The 22,643-nt window shown below is 40.4% G+C and overlaps 1 protein-coding gene across 4 annotated transcripts in view; it reads left to right on the top strand.

Annotated features, from left to right (window-relative positions):
* Nucleotides 1-22,643, top strand: part of RBMS3 (RNA binding motif single stranded interacting protein 3) — a 722,404-nt gene that overhangs the window by 98,452 nt on the left and 601,309 nt on the right. For all 4 annotated transcript variants that reach the window (XM_057424892.1, XM_057424891.1, XM_057424893.1 and 1 more), the window contains exon 3: nucleotides 13,029-13,097. In XM_057424892.1, the coding sequence (XP_057280875.1) occupies nucleotides 13,029-13,097 (69 nt within the window). The remainder of the gene's footprint in view (nucleotides 1-13,028; nucleotides 13,098-22,643) is intronic.

Genomic DNA, 22,643 nt, shown 5'->3' with positions numbered 1-22,643 from the left:
TTGTTATTAAGGAGAAGAAAGTTGATACTATGCTGATATTGCACTGCACAGTGCATTTCACCACGTTCTTATTTTAACTTGAAGACCCTTAGAACTTCTTCTGGGTACCTTTTACTAAATTTGTCTGAAGAGGGCAGCCTTTCCTAATGCACTTGGAGTATTCTTAATTTGGCAAGGTTACTGTAAAATGAACGAATTGACAAAGGACACGCTCATGATCCCAAGTTTGCCTCTCGTTATTGTCTATGTTTTTCTTGAAGTCTCTTTCCACATGTATTTATCAACTAACTCCAAAGAATATTTTTATTTTAAATATTTGACCTCTCTACTAAGATACAGTCCAATTTCATTCACTCTCTACGCTAAATGAATGAAGATCTGCTGGGAGACTTCTTGAAAGAAATTTAACGAGAAGATTATTAGGGAATTTCTGAAAATATAGCTGTTGATTATTCAATCTGAAGCCTAGAAATAAGTGTCTTAAGTGCTAAGAATGCATGTGAAGGGAGCAGGGAAATATCCATCCCTTTTTGTTGACTGTTCTCTGTATCTTTCATCTCTTCCACCCTGGATTCTTCTCCAGGCTTCAAAAAGAACCATTAGCCTGAAAGCAGACAGTGATGTTACTTTTATTTCATGCTTTAATCACAAGGAAACTTAAAAAAAAAAATAATCTTACAGCAAATTCATGCATTGCAATGTTACCAGGAAAGATGAATGGCTACTCCACATTAAGCAATTGGTGTGATAGATTTAAGGGCTCTTAGAAGAATTTATTGCCACGGTATGCCTTGATCATGGTACAGGGAGGAGCATTTGAAAGAGCTGGGATGATATATTTTCACAGTTATTGCTGCTATAGCCACTATGTTGCATCTTTACTCTTGCAGTGACAGTAAATTTGAATGCTTGTCTCACCTTCTCTGGTGTGGGAATTTAGACTGTGTGATGGGTCTGGGGAAGAAGGAGCGCAAGCTGAATGCAGGGAGCAAACACAGCGGTTTTGAACAAGGACAACACAAAGTCTCATAGAAGAGGAAGGTAGGTGGAAGCAGTACCTGTAGGATTTCACAGACTTCAGATAAACGAGCATACTGTTTGCAAAAGAATATTAGCTGGATTACTAGAATCTCTATAAAAATCACAACACATTGCTTGGGCACTAATAGTGGTGGTGGGGATCCTGTGCAAAGCCAGCTGACTGTATTCTCAGTAACTCTCTATGGAAATACCTGAAGTAGAATGAGAGTACTTTATGTACCCAGGAGCTCAGCAAGTTTACTGTAGTGGTTGGCTGCTAGTAAACCTTGTACCCCTTCACAGTCTCAGCAGCTGTCACCCATGGTAGTTGCATTATGTGAGCACTGACTACAGTCAAAATGGAGTGCAATGTCACCCCTGCAGTTTGTCAGCTTCTTGTCTCAGGTGATGATAGGTAATATCAGTGCTAATATATTCAAATCCTTTTTTTTTTACTTTGGTGACTTTTTCAGGGTTTTTGAGGAAAATAAGAGTATAAAGACAAAGTTCCCTACTGTTACTAGGGTTAGAGCAGTAAATAACTGAATTTCTTCCTCCAACACATTTGTACTTAAACTCTAACTTAACTGTACTTAAGCTTAAAGCTGCCAGGTGTTTAAGCTACCAAACTCATTGCAACCTCATGTCATTGATAAAAGGCTTGGTCAAAATCTTATCATTAAAAAAATACCTGGTTTTATATTCCCTGATATTTTCTTCCTATGTGCAGTGATCTGAAAACATGCTTTTTAATTACTACCTTGTCCTTCCTAGAGCAGCCACTTGCTTAGAAGTTGAGGCAGATTGCTTCAGTTGCTTCCAACCCTAGATTCTTCCAGTGACTCTGAAAAATGTGGAGCTTTTCCTTTTCCCTCCTTAGCATTGGATGGCTCATGAAACAAAGCAGAAGTTTCACAGTCTCCCTTCTTAAAAAGCTCTCAACTTTCTACATATCAGCCAAACAGTTTCATGCTTGTGTTACAGTCTTCTTAAGATGTCAGATCCTCTCCCTGCAGGCAAAACACCCACTAACGTGTTCTTCCTAAATCCTCTAAGAAGTTACACCTTATTCATGTTTATATCAGTGTTTTCTCCTGAGACAACATCTAACTGCAACTGATTGCTTGTTTTCATTTTTTTGTGACTAATCTTGGGTGGAAATATCGTGCTCTTTGCCAGACACCAATATTTGCTGTCTCTCATAGTTTCCTCTGTTTAATGAGTCTCTGTCTATAAAAGGTATGGAGGATGGATTTTTGAGTTCGTAATGAGAAGAAATATACAAATTATTGTTCCATTTCAAATACATCTCTATTTTGAAATTGGAAATATGATTTTCTCTTTCCACTCTATGGGAACGTTTTCAAATTTAGGTTGTAAAAAATCTGACTAAGCCAAGCGTCCTGGTCTTAATAATTCAGCAGGAATTGCCAGCATTTTTCCTGAATGTCTAATTGCCTTTCAAATACTTTAAAGATTTGATTCTTCTGAGAATGACTCATTTATCTAGAAAATAGCCTTTTGTTGTTTGCTTTTATCTCTCACCATTACACAGAGCATTACAGAGCCTCCTCCACCTTTCCCTGATTGCACTGTTTGCAAATAAAGATTTTTCTTTTGCACTTTCCTTCGTGATTCACGTCCTTGCCTCCCAGTACTGAAATACATGAAAATACTCTGAGTAATACATCTATTGTATACCATCTTTTAGTTCAATTTCTGCATTATTGTCTTTTGCATTGTCTTATCAAGGCTTTTCTCTATTCTGGCTGTATTATAATCTTCAATGTAAGCATAATCCTGAATCTTATTATCTTCGGTGGACATTAATAAAAGAAGGAAAGATTCCCCCCCCCTTTATGAAAGCATCCATTGTTTTTTTATATTTGCATCTGTTCCCATAATGCTTTTTGATACTCTCTATTGTGTATCTCTGGAGGTTGCCTGCTAAGTGGTCACTTAGTTGTCTTTTAACACCCTAGACACGGTATTTCTCAAAGATGCGGGATCACTTTTCATGTTTCTTGCCTACTTTTTCAATGGGACAGATATCCTTCTCAGAATAGATGCCAGAAGATAATAGCTCTCATGCGCAATGAAATTTTTTTCAAATTCCTAGTGTTATTCCTTTGTTTCAGATCAACATATACCTGATAATTCCATTTTTTCAGACCTATGCAAACTTCTGAAGAAAGCCACATCTTTCAGTTTCCCAAGACTAATCCCATTCCACTGTCTGCCAGAAACAAGACTGTCTTTCTTATAGTCAGTTCCCTGCACCTCCTTTTGCCACAGTGTTTCATTTACTCAGGAAAATGGTGAGAGTCCAAAGGGCACAAAAGATGTCATATATTCCAAGTTCTTCTCATAATGCATCCTATATTTCATTTTGCATTCTCTGAATGGGAGTAGATGTCCTGGTATTATCAATACTGTTGTGTTCCCTGAAAAGTTAAGGAACTTTTCCTGGTTGCATAAGTTTATTGATTGATGATAATATAATATCACTCAACATAGTACTATACTTACTTCCTACCTGGTAGTCTTTTCTAGCAGCTGCTAATTTTTAAAAATCTGCTTTCTGATTATATTAACTCTCATATGGCTGTGACGTACTCCCCTACCTTCTCTGTACTGCTCGGGAGAGTTCTTGACCTCAAAGCCTCAAATTTTTCCATATTCTCTTCTTTTTTCATTCAAGCTGAGAGGATTTATCCTCCTTATTACATGTGTCTGAGTCTTGTGACTTTCTGACAATTTCTTAACTGTACATTTATGGGATAAGGATGCCAATTTCATATGAACTCCCCCTGAAAGACTTGAAGGTTGCTCCTCGACCTCTTTGCAGATTATCTACAAAATCTCTGGCTTTGGGAGAAAGTGCAGTAACATCTCCACAGACATGAGAAGTTCTTTCACCATATTAAAATTCCTAAGAAATAAGTTGTTACTTGTCGTCAACAGTAACAGTTGCTCAGCTCGTTTGTGATTCAAGTATGGTGCTCTTTTGTTGACCAATACAAATGGGAATGAGGAAGGAATTAATGGCTACAGCAGTATTGGCTCGAGTTTGACCAGCCAGTTCTACTAAGGTAGGTGGGTTTTAAGATAGGTCGTGCAATCCATAATAACAGTTCTTAGACATGAAAGGCTTGTGGACTTCATCATAATTTAAAAATATACTTTGAAGTTTCAAATACATTCATTATTAATTTTAACAATTAAGTAGCATATGGCAGGTGATGGAGTGTTTTTCACACAAAACTCGTGGTTGGTAAGTGTAAGGGAGTTTCAGAGACAGGATATTTTCATCTCTGTCTTTGTTCAGAAGCTTTTCAGAATATCTATATTAAAATGGTTAAGAGGAATGGACAAAAAGAAAAAAGAGGGGGAATCACAGTGTCACAGCAAGCCCTACACCATGGTTCAGAGCCCAATTATGAAACTGCTAAACCATCAAGAATTCATTGTTGGGTTGATACTACTCTTGGCAATTTCACCTCAAAAATTACAAGTCATTATGTTGATGACCAAGAGTAGACAGTGGATATAAAATGCAAGTACTTTGAGTGAGTGCCTGATTTCCTATAAAAACATCTACTGAATGCATTTGCTTCATCAAAGCCCAAACTCACAGGTTCAGAGAGATGCACTCTTATGGTTGACAGCTCAGTCAATATCTTTCCTGCTCCATCTCTTCCTGTCATAACATTGATTTCTGTAAGCTAGAGGAAGTAATCCCTGATGACATTGTGTAACAATCTTAAGTTTGTTTTCCCACTGTGTACTTTTTCATAGACAACTTACAAATGTATTTGTATTACTTACAAACTTTCCCTGTGTAAGTCTGTTAAGTTTTACACCCTGACCACCATATGGAGATAAGATGCTTTATTAATGCTTTGTTCTTGATTTTGCACTTCTATGGGACATCATACTTGATGATTCTCCTGCATCATCTCATCACTGGAAAACAACGATGTCACTTTGACATATGCTGTTCACTCATCTGCCAAGCTAGCTGAAGAATGCGTCATGTGCCCTTTGCACGTAAGAGAAGACCATACTGTCATGCCATGTACTGTCATTCCACTGCTGTCAATGCCACTACATTTCATTTTGTGTCCTGACCCCATGATCAGCGATGTTTGCCATCAAGTGGTAAAAACTGCTGCATAGCTGTAATCAAATGATGTTCCTGTTATTAATTTAATAATCAACCTGTTCTGTTATTTTTTTTTCTGACAAACCAAAAATAGTTACATAAAATCTCTCTGGAATTTCATAGTGCTGGCCTCAATAGAAAGCAGGTAGTTTTCCAGGCAGTTCTGGAGGGTTTTTAACTGTGAGGAATGAGAACTTGAAAATCCATTTTACTTGTATGGTATTGAAGCAACTATGGATCTTTAAAGTACTTGCAATTTGTTTTGTCTGATGTCCAGAGCAGCACTAGCTATGAATTTCCAGTATAATATTGGCAATGTTGAAAAGTAGGATGAGGATTTGGAGGAAGCAAAGGATCATATATATTTATGGCACAGGAGTGAAAATGGCTTCATGGGTGAGCATCTGTAACGAACAGTCTTCAGTATGGTTTGTCTCCCCATGGAGCCACGTGTGATACTACATTGGAAGCACAGGGAGACCCTTTCCACTGAGCTGACTCGTTTGATGATGTTTGTGAGGAAGAGGCTGTGAAGGATTTAATATCATTAAGTGCGCATATCTTGCCCCACACAGAGTATCATCAAGGCTTACGGATATCTGGAGCCAAACCAGAGGCAGGGATAGGTTGACATGCAGGTATAGAGTTTATGTTGTTTCAAGAGGTATTTCTGGTTCAAATTTCAGACTCTGTAATTCCTCTAAGCACTGTTTTTGATCAGATAGATAGAATCAGAGAAGTTGCACCTTTTGTATTTAACTTATATATAGAAATTAAGAACTTGATATTTTCTATACTGAGTTGTTGTGGAATAAGCTCAATAAATAGAAATAAAATTCAGTACTTCAACACTTCTCTTCCCCCCTCCTCCAACCTGCTAATGCAAAAGGACTTCACCCACTATTTGTTTCTGGAGAGACATAAAGGACATTATAGCCCTTTATAGTATGAGAGGTTAAAACTTTATTTTTTTGCTTGTGTTTATTTTCATAAACTCCTACTGTGAAAGAAAATAAAATAAACAAGTGAACTCCAAAGCCTGTATCTGTCAATAAGCAGCTGTTGGATATTGTTCTTTTTCAACATAACATTACTAGTTCCCCTTTGCAAAAGTCACAGATATGCAAAACTTCATGAAAAAAGAAAGCAAACTTCAAAGAAAGAACTATCTTACAGTGTTGTCAGATGTCATTATTTGTTCAGCAAATGAATTTTTGACTCTAAGGGAAAAACAGGGAAATTCCATAGCAAATAATAGAAAAAAGTAATCTAGATATTAGACAGTGCATAATATATTCTGAGTTTGATGTCAGCTCTCACATAACCGGCTGCATGCTATATTCTCCAGTAAAACTGATGAGCAAGATACCTGCTGAATGTCAGCAAGATTTTAGACCAAGAAATAGAAGAGCAAGAATTGCAGGAATAGGTTATCTCAAAGAACTACATGTATAAGTAGTTTTTTCTCTGGGGAAAAAAGAAGATTTTGATTAAATGTTTACCATTATCTTTTCTCTATTATATTTTCTCTATTTTTAAGTAAAAATCTTTTTCCCCCTTCTTGCTTAGCCAAAAAAGTCTAAGTCCTAAAAGTCAAGACATCTCTACCAGTGAGCTGCGTGTGAAAGTTTAACCGTTTGTAGGAGGTCACATGGTTGTTCAGAAGTACCCTGATTACATAGCAAATTGCTACCATAATAACCTTTAAACCCTAGGAGAAGATAAATTGTCTATGTCCCTTGGTAGGAGGAAGAACAGGAAGTGTGGGTAGATTTAATTTCACCAAACATTAGCCATCCAAAGTTAGGTGTCTCAATTAAACTGGCTGCTTAGCCTCTCTCTCCAGTGAGTGGATGGAAAGAGACAGGTACTGCCAGACAGTAATTCATCCTATCTCAAGATACTTTTTCAAGCTAATGGGATGAATTGTCATGCCCATCAGAAGGCTTTGTAAGCTTATCTGGCTGTAGAGCAAGTTCTAAACCTTGGCTTTGTTATCACAATATATATTCTTTTTTTTTTTTTTTTTTTTGCTTTTAGAATCATAGAATAGTTAGGGTTGCAAAGGACCTTAAGATCGTCTCGTTCCAACCCCCCTTCCATGGGCAGGGGTGCCTCACACTAGACCATGTTGCCAGATTGGGCAACAACCAGGCTAGGTCCAGCCCGGCCTTGAGCCCTGCCAGAGATGGAGCATTTACCACTTCTTTGTGCAATGAAACATTATCAAGTAATGACAGTTGTTAACTCTTACTCCATGCTCTGCTTTTCTTCTCTAATTTTGCAGTGTGGCCTTCCATTGAAGCTCTCTTTGACTGAATGAGAAATTATTTATGGATTGTATATGACCTTTGCTTGTATTGTTGTCGTGGTTTAAACCCAGTCAGGCAACAAGCAGTTGTTAATAGCCTTAGCCCAAGAATGAAGTAATAACTTACGTTTTTATGAGCTCTCCTATTAAGCTGTACTCAAATTTCCATGTATCCGCCTAAAAGTTTTTTGTGTGGCTTCTAGCTCTCTTATCTACTGTGCTCAGCGGTAGTATCTTCTGAGAATAGTTTTCCTGAAATCTATGTATGGAACAGCAGCTTTGCACATACACTGCATCATTTGCTCTTCTTTTATCTGTACCACTGCTCCACTGCTATGAAAAGTACTTCTTCTTACTCTCACTAGGATTTGGAGGTGGTCTGATGTTTCATCAGCATTACTCACATTCAGGCTCAGTGCTTGAAGCACACCTTGCACCTGAAACTACAGATTTCATCATCTCCTACCAGCTGTTGCCTGGGCAGCAGTGTGCAGGCCACCAGTTTTCCTCTCTCTCTTCTTTTCTTCCATAGCTTCCATCTCAGAAACCAAACCTCACAGTTAGCAGTTTTATTGCCTTCAGAAGTACACTTTGCTAGGAAGATTGTTGCATCTTTCTAAAATTTTTTTGTAGAAGTTTGCTGGTCTTTTAAAATGACTGGTGATCACCTGCAGCTGTGTGAGTTTAATCTCTCTTCACAGGTGAAGGGAATGAGAAGGACAGGCAAGGACATAAGGAACAGCTTTAGAAAGCATGTAATTAGAGTAGTCAGTCCTAATTAGTTATTAATAGTTGGGAGGGGGGTTTTGTACATGAAAGGCAATTTTCAAGGAGTAGAAATAGATTGGAAGGTAGGTGTGTTGGATATAAAATTAGCTAACAGCTAAATTAGGGGGCTTGCTGTGGGCCCTGGCAGAGTTGGGGACTGCTTGGTGTAGATGTTTTAAATTGTGTTGTCAGAGAGCTCAGGTTTTTTCCTGTTGCCCCTTAGAACTTGAAAAGGAGCTCAGATAGTATTTTCTAGATCTTTTAAAATCTACTTCAAATTATGTGATAAAGAAGCTCCTGTATATGAGCAGTGTAAGCCTTTACTCTATAACCTTGGAACATGCAAGTGACCCTACTCACTGATTTATCAACAGAGGGAAAAAAACCTGGGAGGATGGAGAAAATACTGATCTAAGTCCTCTTACATTACTGTTTCTACAGTTATCTTCTTAAAGTGCTTATCTCGTAATCAAATTGGAAGATGGAGGTCAGCTTGGAAATACTTCTGAGGCTCTGGTCCTTTCTTGTTTGTAAAGTTAGACAGAAGATGATCTTCTGCCTTTGTCTTTGGAGGTACTTGTCTGCTGGCTGTCTGGCCTGGAAAAGGTTCTCTTATTTCTCTGTAATTTTGCAATACTGTTTCTCTATGGGATGTCTTTATTTGGGATGTCCTTGAAATTGAGGTGGAAGAGTTCAAGAGTGATTGCTGTAAAGGAAATGTACCTACTAGAGGCAATGGGTAAATAATAAATCCAAAGATTCTTTCTCTGTTTAGACAGGAGGAATATTTAGATTTTTTATGGGAAAATATGAAAGGCAGACATGGCTTGGCTTGGCTTTGCGAGCGAAGATTTGGGAAGGGCTTTAACCATGCTTACTACAAGCATGATGACCAAAGGCAAGTGGGATATGCAAATCTGGTTGGAAAAAAGGGTGCTCAGGCAATCAGGAAGTGTCCAACCAGGACTGCCGTCTCCTGAGCAATCTCGAGCTACCCATGCGCTGGTCCGCCCGCATGCAAGGCTGGATCTGCAGCTTCCCATGCACCTTGTCACCTGCTGTTTTGACCTTGCCCATCCATACAGATGAGTGAGAGTGAGCCCTTCCAGCCTGCGCAGTGGATTTTTTAGGTGAGGCGCAGCTTGCGCAGAACTGGCCCCACCGTTTACACCTGAGGTTTAAGTGCCAGGGCCTAGCGAGCTAGGACGGTGACAGCGAAGTCCTCAGGTCGTAGGTTTTGTAAGAGTGTCCTCTATGATGGAAGACCTTACAAGGCTAGACGAGCTCCATCAGCCCGGGTCTGAAGATAGGAGTTTTCCTTCTCCTATGAGGAAGGCCTGCCTTCGCTAACGAAGATTTGGGAAGACCTTCACCCACACATTCTGAACAAGACTGTCATCTCCTGGGTCAAACACAAGTGACTGATGACGCAATAGCACAAGTGCCTAGGCAGGATACTTAGAGGTGTTCAGTCATAAGCCTGCAGATGGTAGCCTTGTGCCAGTGGCTCCTCATTATTTATTTATATATATATGTAAAAAGAAAGGTGTGGTGCTTGTGGAAAGGCATCTTGCTGGAGAACAACTTCCAAATGCTTCCAGGAAAACTCCAGCTATTGTTATTCAACTTGTTATTTACAGATCGGCCAGTCTTTTTTCTGAAGCAGATGAACATAGTTTTGATAAGTTTTTATAAAGCTGAAATCAGCATTGTGTGTTTTTTGTTTGTTCTGGGTTTTTTTTTTAGGTTTCTATCAAAAAAAGGTTTTATTCTGTTGTGTGGGATATCTTTTTATTAAAAAGTGCTTATCCTCCTAAGGGTGTCTAGTAGAAGCTAAATACACTATACAAGAATGCTAATAACTGCATTTGTAAAATAACTGGGTTTTGATTAAACTAACACAAAAGCACAGTTACTGTAGTGGCTGTTTCTCATTAGTGGGAATGATATGCTAGCCTTAGAATATGTAATGATGTGTAAGCCCTAGTGGTTATGATTGGCATAGAAATGTACTACATCCTTGGGTGTTAAAAGCCATAAGCTATTTATTTTCATACTTACAAAGAGTATACTAGACTGTGGTATAAATCTCACATGGATTGTCTTACTTGCATTTTTTTTAGTACAATTTATGCCCATATGGTTCAAATATGAATCTGTCCCCCTGTTAGCATCCTGCTGGTGACACAATATACTGATAAATTAGTATCTCGTGTCTGGAAAGGCTGTTTGGCTGCAGATGTCACGAGTAGGTAACTCAAATCTACTTGCTCTTCCTGATACACATAGCCTTATTGTCACAAGTTTTCTAGAATAACTGAGTTTACACAATATAATAGTGATATACTTGCAAGATTTTTGGCTACTGAATGTGTGGTGTGGTGTTTTGATACTTCTGTATTATCAAAGGCAGTTTGATTATGAGGTTGCTCAAAGCTCTATTCAGCCTGGCCTTGAACATGTCTATGGATGGGACATCCACACCCTCTCTGGTCAACCTGTGCCAGTGCATCAGCACGCTCATAATGATGAATTTCTTCCTTATATCTAATCTAAATGCTAAGGCACGTGTAGGACAGGGAGGTGATTTGAGACGGCCAGCACAGCTTCACCAAGGGCAAGTGACTTGTTTCTTACCTGTGCAAAGGAAAATTATAGATGTCAAAGGTAGAACTTTCACCATTTTTAAGATGTAGGTCAGAGCAGTTGCGCATGTTGACACACAGTTCTGTGGCATCTATAGTCTCAGCATGCACTGTGGTCCACACTTTGTTGCATATCATGGGTTCCCTACTAATGCTGTGGCAGAGACTCTCACAGCTACCCACAAGACTGTGAAGAGGAGTACAGGACTTCACCGGTCAAGGTCAGGATCTCTGAAAGGTGCTGTGGAGATTGATGCAAAGAATTTCATAAGTGGGGTACCAAATGATAAGTACAGAAATGCACTGTGCACTGAGCTGCTCTGTGCACGAATAGAAGGCCAGGGCTTTGTTCAACCTGGTTCAGTGGAGGGTGTCCCTGCCCATGGCAGGGGGGGTTGGAACTGGATGATGCTTAAGGTCCCTTCCAACCCAACCCATTTTGTGCTTCTGTGAAGTCCTGCCTAACAAGCCTAGTGGCCTTCTATGATGGAGTTACTACATCAGTGGACAAAAGAAGGGCTATGGATGTTGTCTGTCTGGACTTCTGTAAAACCTTTGACACAGCCCCTCACAAAATCCTTCTCTCTAAATTGGAGAGTTATGGACTTGATGGGTGGACTGGTGGATGAGGAATTGATCAGATGGTCACATTCAGAGGGGAATGGTCAGTAGCTCAATGTCTGGATGGACATCAGTGAAAAGTGGTATCCCTCAGGGGTCTGTATTGGGTCTGTACTCTTTAATACCTTCATCAATGACAGACAGTGGGATTGAGTGCGCCCTCAGCAAGTTTGCAGGTGACACCATGCTGAGTGATGCCATTGATAAGCCTGAGGGATGGGAAACTACCCAGAGAGACTTGAGTAAGCTTGAAGTGGGCCCATGTGAAGCTTATGAGATTCAATAAGGCAGAATGCAAGGTCCTGCATGTGGGCCAGGGCAACCCTTGGTATCAATACAGGCTGGGGGATGAAGGGATTTGGAGTACCCCAGAGGAGGACTTGGGGGTACAGGTGGATGAAAGATTGGACATGAGCTGCCAGTGTGGGCTTGCAGCCCAGAAGGCCAATTGTATCTTGGGCTGCATCCAGAGGAGCATGGCCAGCAGGTCAAGGGAAGTCATTCTGCTCCTATACACTGCTCTGGTAAGACCCCACCTGGAGTCCTCAGAACAGGGAAGACATGGACCTGTTGGAGAAAGTCCAGAGGAGGGCCACAGAAATGATCAGAACATCTCTCTTGTGAGGAAAGGCTGAGAGAGTTGGGGTTGGTCAGCCTGGAGAAGACTCTGGGGAGACCTTATTGCAGCCCTTCTGTTCTTGAAAGGGACCTATAGGAAAGACAGGGGGAGACTTTTTAGCAGGGCCTGTTGCAATAGGATGAGAGGTTGCGGTTTTAAACTAAAAGCATGGAGATTAAGGCTGGATGTGAGGAAAAAGTTCTTTACACTGAGGGTGGTTAAATACTGGCACAGGTTGCCCAGAGAGGTGGTGAATGCGCCATCCCTAGAGACACTCAAGGCCAGCCTGGATGTGGTTCTGGCAACCTGATCTAGCTGGAGATGTCCCTGCTCATTGAAGGGGTTTAGACTAGATGGCCTTTGAAGGTCCTTCCCTACCCAAACCATTCTATGATTTCTAAATCTCCTTTCCTTGAATTTAAAGCTATTCCCCCTTGTCCTAGCCCTGTGTGACCTTGTAAAAAGTTCCTGCTTCTTGTAGGCCCCCTTTAGGCATTGGAAGACTGTTACAAGATCTCCCTGAAGCCTTCTCTTCTCCAGGCTGAACAAGCCCAACTCTCACAGCCTGTCTTCATAGGAGAGGTGCTCCAGCCCTCTGGTCATCTTCATGGCCCTCCTTTGGACTCAGGCAAGCAGGTCCATGTCCCTTTCATGTTGGGTACCCCAGAGCTGAACGCAGTGCTGCAGGTGGTGTCTAAAGAGACAAATTCAGCAAACTTTATGTGATTTTAATGCTAGTGTATCATATTTATTGTCTTGAGGTTTTTGTTTAGGTTTTTTTGTTTACTATATGAATTTAGATGGTTGAGATTGGTGAAGCTGACTGTGTGTATGACAGATGTTAGTGAATACTTGACATGTCTATCTTTTACTTTGCAGAGAACTACAGCCAACAAGACTTCTGGTGCTCCTTCCTACAGCAGATGGTCAAGTTCACAGCCCCATCAGGTAATATGCCCTTGTCAAAACGTATATGAAGTGCACATCGACACATGCTTTCTTTTAAAATGAACCTGTGAAGAGATCTGAGAGTGTTTATCTACCTGCATTTGGTCAAGTGGTTCATGCTGATCTCTGAGGTTGTTATGACAGGGTATCTGGTGGCAAATTTAGGTGCAGTTGCTGCTCGTGGAGGAGCTTGTACACCTGTGACTCCTCTAATGCCAGGGTGCCTCTCTGGGTTGTCAGGTTAATGGTTGTTATGGCTAGATCCCCCTATGCTTTGCGTCTTGTCATATAAGCTAGAAGTGTTTGCTCTTTGGCACAAATGCTGTGTGTCCTATCCCCCCAGTATATTTTGCACTACTTAAAATGACTGAATTGTCAAGTAGTTAAAATGGACAAAATTTTAGAACAACTTGTTCTAAATCTGGACTGAATCTGGAAAGCTGTTCAGTGATAGCCAGGAAGCAATGTTATTGTTAATGATATTTTTAATAAGAATTTGAATGTTATTCAGGGTTTCTGTTACTTTACCAAAAGCAAGAGGCTTTTGAGGCTTTTCTTGACTGCAGACAAAGACATGGCTTGCTTTGTAATCAAAACACAATGTGTTTCAACTGAAGCAACTACCTGTTTAAAAACTCTTCAAGTGTTTGGTCAGTATTGATCATATTAACATTGTTTTCTCCCCCAGCTTCTACATTTTGCTTCTTTCTGACCTCTTCCTACCTTCACTTCCTCTTAAGAAAACCCAAACCCCATAAACAACACTTCCCCTCTCTCCCCAACTCACCACACAAAGTAAATAAGCAAGTTATTTTCAGTGGCTACTTGCTCCATCCTAGAGGGTCAGATGGTGAGGAACAAAGTTCGTGGAGTATCGCTAATATGTACTAGGCTGAAACAGCAATGACTGTTCCCCCCTTCTCTGTGTCTGCAGTTGCCCTTTTGATGTGTGTCTATTAATAGGAGATGCATTCCTAAGTCAGGAGGAGGTCATCCTAACAAATCATATGAAATGCACCTTATACTCTACACACTTGATTTCCTTTTTGAGGGAAGATAAGTACATTATAAAGATTCTTTATGGTGTTACAACCCTGTCAAATCTCTAACAAAGTTGAGAGATTAACTACCAGGAATATCTGAAATTGTCTAGACCATCCAGTGTCTGCAGGAAAAAAAAATGTTGCACTGTATTAAAGGATGCCTGTGGTAATGTTTCTGTACCTATGTTGCACCCCGCACATTTTAATCTCATCTCCCTTTGTCATTTGCACTCTTATCTCTTCCTTTTCATCCTTATTTACTGTAAGATTTCTGTCTTCTGTGTTTTGGGTTTAAAAAGCTCATAAACTTACCTCACTGATATTACAAATGCCAGTACCAACTGTGAGAATTTATAACTGTGCCGTGCTTCAGTTTGGGAGACCTGAGTACTGCTGTGCACAGTCATGAGCTGAGTGGCAAAATATTTGTATTGGATCAGAGATTTGTATTCAGCCTTGCAACTTGCTGTCATCTATATATAGTTTATTTAAGCATTTCTTTTAAGATGGCTTTCCAGGAAAGAAAAAGATTAAAGTTCAAATTTATATTGTCTGCATTTCCTTCAGTCTCATGCAGTGAAACCAGTGAAAGCCTTTCCATATACATCTTGCAAGGATCCTTATAGAAACCTAATAGAACTACATGGCTAAGACCTTTGATGTGTGTAAGAAATGTTGAAAGTTAAACTGATTTCCTCCTTCCCTCCCCCAAGTTTTCTTTTTTCATTTCCTTTATCTGTGGGAAGTTTGAAGGTCCATTGGGTGAGAGATTTGAAAGGGGCTCTACAGGTGGGGTAAATGAGTCACTGAACATAACACATTTTTCACTGGCTTATTTTGGTTTGTGCTGCCCAGACATGCTTATATTTTGTATTGGATAAGCTGAAGCATGTTTATCTCAAATACTCTGTGTGGGAAAGGTGTTTATTAAGTTCCTGCTAACTGCTAACTTACTGCATTCATGGACATGTGGAATTTGCATGCTCAGGGTGTTTTTGATATGAAACTGTTCCCCTGTCCCTTGAGGCTGGGGAAGTGTCTTGTTGCAGGGGAGGCCTCCCTAGAACTTGATTAAGAAGTTCCTTCTGGCTGCCCTGGGAAAGAGGCATTACTACCTGCTTCAAGCTGGCTTTTTTTTCAAGTACTCCCTCAATGTCAGAATAAGAAGCCAATAGTCTAAAAGGTTGATCTTTTTTGCAGCCGAGGAATTAATCTATTAAATGAAAGGATTGAAGGGTAGGCAAATCTCAGCTTCTGAACTGGCATCCATGGAGCTGTTTTGGACCTAACTGCCTTCAGATGCACTTAACTGGCTTGAGCAATGGAATCAAGAATATACAAACTGATGCTATTGAGCTGAAATTGCCTATGCTGATGTTGTTGGCTAGTGGCATCACTTGATGTGTGAAGTCTGCAGCAATTTTGTGGAAAGCTCTGAAGTGAACTTGGTCCTTCTGGGGTACTCTGAAGACTCTGTAGTTCCTGAAGTGGAACTTGCTCTTGCTGCTGATGAAAGTGAAGGAGGAAGTGGCACTTTTTCAGGCACAACGATATAGCTGATTTCTAACATGATGCTGCTTTAGCTCAGTGGGATGGTAGCCAAGGCAGAGTGTCTTACAGTGATGGCATATGCAGTGTGTCTCATTAGAAATCCTAGGTACACTCAGTATTGTAGCTCAGCTGTCCCTAAAAGTGGTTTTAATTTTAACAACTCACTCATTACCAGTAGTGACTTAAGAATTAGTTGCTAGAGAATATTGGTGTGGCATAGCCAAAGGAGGTATAAAAAGGAAGAAGAAAAGAGAATTAATTTGTTCCTTAGAAAAAGAGAAGGAATGCAACCTTTCAGATGCCACCTTAAAAGTTGAGGGATTGAAAGAAACCATAGGTGAAGGATCCTAAAAGAAAGAACAGGATAACAATCCTCCTAACTTGCTTATGTCCCTACTGTTGAAAAGAGACAAAAAGTGGTCAGTGGCTAAGCAGGTGTTACAAATCCAGTTTCCGTGCAAGCAGAAGACTGATACCTTCCCTCTGGATGACTGAGAGAGGCTTTCTTTTCTTGCTCATGGGCACACTAGTGAGCTGATCAAGTCCAACAGTTCATTTGGTCCCTGCTATTTTCTGGCATCTCTGTGACAATATTCCAGGTCTCTTGTACAAGGGCTGTTAGCAGGAACGTCTTTCGAGATGTGCAGATTGTATTAGTTTCTAGAAATACATGAACGTATCTTTAGTATTAGGTGCTAAACGAGCCTACAGAGTAATTGTTGTTTCTTAAATGGCATAAAAAAAAGTAATATAGAACAATCCAACATCTTTTCTTTCCCCTTATCTATTAAGAAGACATTAGCTTCTGAGCTAATGAAGTAAAAATGCAGAAAGTGAACATGTCCAAAGGGATGCCGGACAGCAGGACTCTCACCTGAACTTCCATAATGTTCCTCTTTCTGGCTCCACTGCTGTTTTGTTACAGAATTATTGCTGTGGTGTTGGCAACACAAGTTTCTTGCTTTCTTGGCAGATAGTCAGAGCTTTGTCCATTGCTGAACTTGGCATCAGTGACTTAATTAAGGTTGGAATGTGGGTTTGTTTTCTTCAGTATCTTGTTCTTTAAACATAGAGATAAGTACTATATTTTAGTACGCAGTGGATAACAATTTTCTTAGGGCAATCAGAAAACACAGTGGATGTTGATAGACATTTGTTGTAGGATCTAAATTTTAAATAGACCAACTCTTCTACTGTTCTACATAGTAGTTTATAATACAGCTTCTTCATGATTGAGATAATGGAAGATCAACCAGTCAAGATGGAAGCTAGGATGGGTGGTATTCCAGCTTTACTATGGCTGCTGTTTCATAGAATTGTAGAATGGTTTGGGTTGGAAAGGACCTTAAAGCTCATCCAGTTCCAACCCCCTGCCACAGGCAGGAACACCTTCCACTAGGCTAGGTTGCTCCAAGCCCTGTCCAACCTGGTCTTGAAAACTGCCAGGGATGGGGCAGCCACAGCTTCTCTGGGCACCCTGTGCCAGTGTCTCACCACCCTCACAGGGGAGAGTTTCTTCCTAATGTCTCGTCTAAATCTCCCCAGAGGCCCCAGAGTAGAAGACGAAGTGTGTGGTATTATGGAAGTCTTCTGTGTTCATCCAGTTGATCTGAGTTTCCACATCTCTAGCACTAGGGAGGCTGGAAGCCTCAGTCTGAAGCAGGACATCCTTCTCAATCCAATGGTTGCAAATCTTTTTGAGGTGAGCAATACCTGCTCAGTTCCCCATGGATTTGTTTTTATTTTCTTGTACTCATTTTTAGAAATGCCTGAGCTGTTTCCTATGGGAAAACATACTGAGACACAGGAGCTTAAGAACAGTACTGCATCGGAAAGAAGATCCATATGCCCAGTGCTCAGCCGCCAAAGAGACCAAGCATCAATGTCTAAAAGAGAGCCTATGAGCAGGACAGGTCTGCTTCTGCCAGTGTCCTGGGGGTGCTCAAAGGGCCCATCTCCATTGGTACCCCCACCCCACTGCCTCCTGCCAAGGGCCCAGGGGATGTGTCTTAGCTCAGCCTGGGACTGTCAGTCTCTGCCTGAGCCACACTGTAGATGAGCCTGTCCCCATCTCCTGGATGGGTCTGGGACCTGCGCTGCAGAAAGCTGATCCCCTGGGTGGACCCCTTAGACCTAGTGCATCACTTGTCATGCAGACCTGTAGGCATCATGTAACATAACCCATTCAATTTCTATTCTCGTTTAGTGTAGTCCCTTCCATGCCATCCCATTCCACGGCCTATGCTCACCCAGAGCTGAATAACAGTGGCACTGTTATTCTCTTGCAATGCCAGGGGTTTTCAGCTCCAAAAACACTTTCATGGACACAAATCACAAAACTTACAAGTGGAAACAGGATTTTATTTTATGATTCCATTTTATTTTGGTTTGGTTTCTTATATTTTATCTTATGTTACCTTATTTTTTATGTTATGTTATGGGGTTTAGTTATGTATTGGTTGCTATTTTCATTCTGTTTCAGAGCTGATGCTCACAAGCATCAACACCTTCTAAGCACAGGCTGCTGTGCACAAGCCAGAGCCCCCAGAGAAATAGAGTCAATGCTCCCACTCCAAGCTTGTGCTGGGCAATGGAGCCAGAGGGTGCCCTGGAGGTGCGAGAGCAGCAGGCAAGAACTGAGCCCAAAGGGGAGCCCTGACAAGGGGCTGTGCTCAGTGTGAGAGAGGACAAGCAGTAACCCCCAGGGGCTTCCCTGGGAGTCGTGAAAGCTTCCTCCCTGCTGGGTGGGGGCACGGGGGGTCACCTGCATGAAGCAGAACCAGCAGCCTTTGGACCACAATAGCCCAAAGGAGCCTTGTCAAGGGGCTTGCTCCCTGCTGCAGAGGAAGGCAAAAATCCCCCAGGACACTCACAAGCCTCCGTTGGTGATAAAATGCCTTCCCCCCTCCCAGCTGCGGGACACGAGGGGGCCACCTTCATGGTGCATGAGCAGCAGGCAGCAACACAGCAAGAACAAACAAGAGGAACCCTGACAAGTGGTCATGCTTAGTGCTCAGAGGAAGGCAAAAAAAACCCAGGACCAATACCAATTCACCACTTCTTAGAGCAGGAAGATCAGTAATAGTGAGTTTCCTCTATGGAATCTGACATGTTACCTGAACACAAAGATTATTGGAGCACTTACTGGCAGTGGCTCAGAAGATCCATTCCAGTGAGGTTATTTTTCTTTTAAACTAGTGGAAGATACCTAAGTACTATAAATATGTCTATTTTGAATCTCATTTTTTCCCATTCAAGTCTGACTTGGAAAAAGTCAGTATTGAGAAAGTCACTGTGTCCCTAATGACTCAGCTGTTTGTTTTTCTGCTGAGAACTGCAAACGGTGGCAGTAAACCTTAGGTTAAGTGCCTGTCCACTAGAAAATGTCCTGAGAACACCAACAGTTTTCCCAGAAGCCACTGAACAGCTGTGAAATGGCAACAACATTTCTTCACTGTTGACCTAGGCTTGAGCTGCACCAGTCTGCTCATCTAAATGAGTGACTTAGTCCAACTACTAGGATTAAACCTTATTATAAAGGTCAAATGAGATCTGGCAACTTTCCAAAAGCAGACCAGACAAACCAAGCCACAGAAATACGTTTCTGCCTCCTGGCACTTGGCATATCACCAAAAAGCTGTAGAAAATTCAGTGGGCTTAATCAGAGTTAATGAGGGAAATTTGTCAGTTCTGCCATAAATTGAGTATAAAATCCCTAAATACCTCCTTTCCATCATTTCAGACCTTTACATATTTCTAACCATGCATCATCATAACTTTGCAACATTTGAACTTGGGTCTCATTGTGCTTTGATCTTAGCTACATTTGCTTTTAAATCATCTTTCATAAGCACATGGAATAAAATCAAATATGGAATGAAGAAACCTGAATCCTTTTTTTGACATGTTATCAAATGGGCTTTCGGAATTTCAGCAAGGCTTACCTTAGGTAAGTCAAACTTGAATTTGGGGTGGAGGCAAGTTTAACTAGTTAAATACTCATTGCAAGGCATGATGTATAAAAGAATTATTATTTTTGTAAGTTCAGTGAGGGATTAGAAAAACCAAATGTCTGTGGTCAGTACTCCCAAGTTTGCAGTTTTTATTACATCCATAGTATATTCCATGCTACTAACATTATAGCTTTTTAGGATTTTGTCTGCTATTAATAAAGTAGGTAGCCAGGTCAAGTATGAACTTGACTAATAGACATGGTTTTTCTTGTGTGTCTCACCTGTTGTAGCACTTGCTCATTTCTTCTGCTAGATGTTGCTGGTTTCTTTCAGCAAACTGGAAACCCAGTTTTAAAGTCTCTGCTTGACTCCAAAGTTTGATGCTTCCTCAGTGAAATTTGCGGGCCACTGCTGCTAGCATGATACTTTTGGTAAGCCATCATAAGAAGAGACTGAACCTGGCATTTGTTTTAAAGCAGTTTGAATCTGCAACCTGTGCCAACAAACCCAACTTCACCAAGGTCATTGGCAAAGGCAGAGCAGACCTGTTAATCTCCATGACTCCTATGCAGGTAACAAGAGCGTGGCACAGTGGGTCAACTACTCAGCTAAATGCACAGGTACAGCAAGATGTGTAAGCTATTTTTATTGTATGAAGAGAACTCAGGCAAATGAGACTTAGGAGTTGTATCTGTTGCCAAGCCAAGTACAACGTAAACTTAATTTTGAATAGCTAAAGCATTCTTAAGGAGAATAAGGAGGCAACTAAAAAAAGGAAACTTCTTCAGGTCAGTGACAGAATATGAGTTAATATACATAGTGTTATTCAGAGGTTCCTCATCCAAGTGTGTTATCTGTTAATGTTGGCAAAATTACCAAGCAGCCTACTGAACTGAATGTAAAACTGTTTCCTAAGTTGCAAGTAGGATGAGACCTTGTGCCTGGAGGGAATCAATAGCAGTAGGTGAGATCTAACCTTATTCTTTTTCTCACTGCTTGCGGAGAAACACTTTACCTGTTAGCATCAGTAGTCTTTATCCTTCTATGTTAGCTGTTATCTTTTGACAGAAACTCAAACTTACATTAAAAAAAAATTTTTAAAAGCAGGGCTTATTCTGTATGGATTAGTGTAAATGACAAAATACGGGTTAACTGTCCTCTACAATCTGTATAACTGATCCCTCTAGACTACTCTGTGAACTGGAGATAAATATCCTTCACCAAACTTGGGATTTGGGCATTAGTTCCCATGACACACGAAGTATGTGAGTCCAGTATTACACTACTTGAAAGTCTGGAAAGTGCATGATGACCTAAGTCTTGGTAACTAATTATGTTAAATTTCTCCTGATTATGGTATATAAACCTGAAACCTTAGGTGTAATGGTTATGGGAACATAAGAGGACTCTTCTAAGATGCAATATTTTGTTTTTTCCTCTTAGAATGTGAGAGGGCAATATAATAGGTTTTCTTTCTCATCATTAGTCAGAAATACCATCTTTTTTTGTGCTTCCAGGTTGAGGTTCAGAAGATTCCATCTGCAGCCCAGCTAATCTTAAAATCAGCATGCAGGGGGAAAGCATTTTGTTCATAATGTTTCTAAACAGCTGCCCTAATAGAATTTTTTCTAGACCTGCTAACTTTTTTACTCTATTCACTTGTTATGTAATCATTTTTGATGACAAATACCAAATGAGTGTACTATGCTAAGAGTCTGCTCAGTGAGCTCAGCTTTGCCTAGAGAAGTGTGCGTGCTGGGAATGAGGGAAAGTAATAGCGCTTGTTATGACTTCCACAGACATGAAACATTTCCAAAAAGCTGCAGTTATTTTAACACTCAGAACTATTTTTTTCCTAGAAGAAGGCTTCTATATGACTTTAAAAGGCTGAAATAAATAGGGTTCTACTAATTTTAAACCAATAAACTCAAAATTCTCCCAGTGTCACATGCTGTATTGTGACTGAAAGCTGCCCTTCCTCTCTTGAAAGCCTTACTTCAAAACTGTGGAGAGTTAATTTGAGAATGTTCCTGGAATGTTCCTCCCATAACTCTTTTGTCTGCTTTTTCTTAGTAGAATATCAATAAGCTTAACTTATCTGTGAATGCTGACTGCTCCCTGTAACATGGCCTACTTTGACTGAATTTGGTTTCTCGAACCTTCCTGACATTTCTATGTGAATTGTAAGAGTGTAGCAGAGGAGAGGTAATGCCACACCAAAGCAAAGCATGAGATCACCCTTCACTAGCCATCAGGCAATTCATGGGGGAGAATGATGTTACGGATTTCCTAACAATGGGGCAATAGTTGTTGATTTCTTTTTTTCCGGGAATGAGGCTAAACTTTCTCCTGTGCAGATCTTCTGGTTAAGGGATGAGCTCGCTCCAGAACTTAAGGAATACTTAGATTAAAGTCAATCAGCTGCAAGACATATGAGCATTCATTATCAAGCTTAATTAGTTTTGTTGTTAGAACAGCTACACAGTTGAATTCTAAACAAATTCTATATTGGATTGATTGAATTCAGAGCTCTTTAAATCTCTGAGTCTCTTAAGGAAGCTGTCTGCTTGCTGCATCTAGCCGCATTATTCCTCACTCTTCTCAAGTTTCAGTTCTTGTCAGATAAGTTTCAGATAAAATTGTTTGAAATGGCACGTAATCTTACAGCGGGGTCTTTCCATTACACTGTCTGTAGTATCCCTAATGTGTGCATGTTGACTAATGGCAAGGATTGACAAAGTATTTTACACATGAGCATCTTGCCTCATGTTCTGTTAAATGTCATTTGATATCTTCTATTATAGACTTCTTGGTTTTGACTTTGCTATGACATCTTCTTAAAAGAAAAAAGCTGCCAGCAGATGATGTTTTAACACTTGTCAGCAATTTGTCGTGATTCTTCTTACTTTAGATTTAATTGTTCTTGGAATGAACAGTTCAGAGAGATTTCTTAAAAATTCTGCTTTCTGTTCAATGCAATCAATTTGATGCAAAAGATA

The sequence above is a fragment of the Pezoporus wallicus genome, unplaced genomic scaffold, assembly GCF_028554395.1.
Source record: "Pezoporus wallicus isolate ANWC-B61680 ecotype Strahan unplaced genomic scaffold, APGP_CSIRO_Pwel_v1 contig_3181, whole genome shotgun sequence".
Classification (NCBI taxonomy): Eukaryota; Metazoa; Chordata; class Aves; order Psittaciformes; family Psittacidae; genus Pezoporus; species Pezoporus wallicus.
The sequence above is the reverse complement of the archived record's forward strand: the minus strand, read 5'-3'. Positions and strand labels throughout refer to the sequence as shown.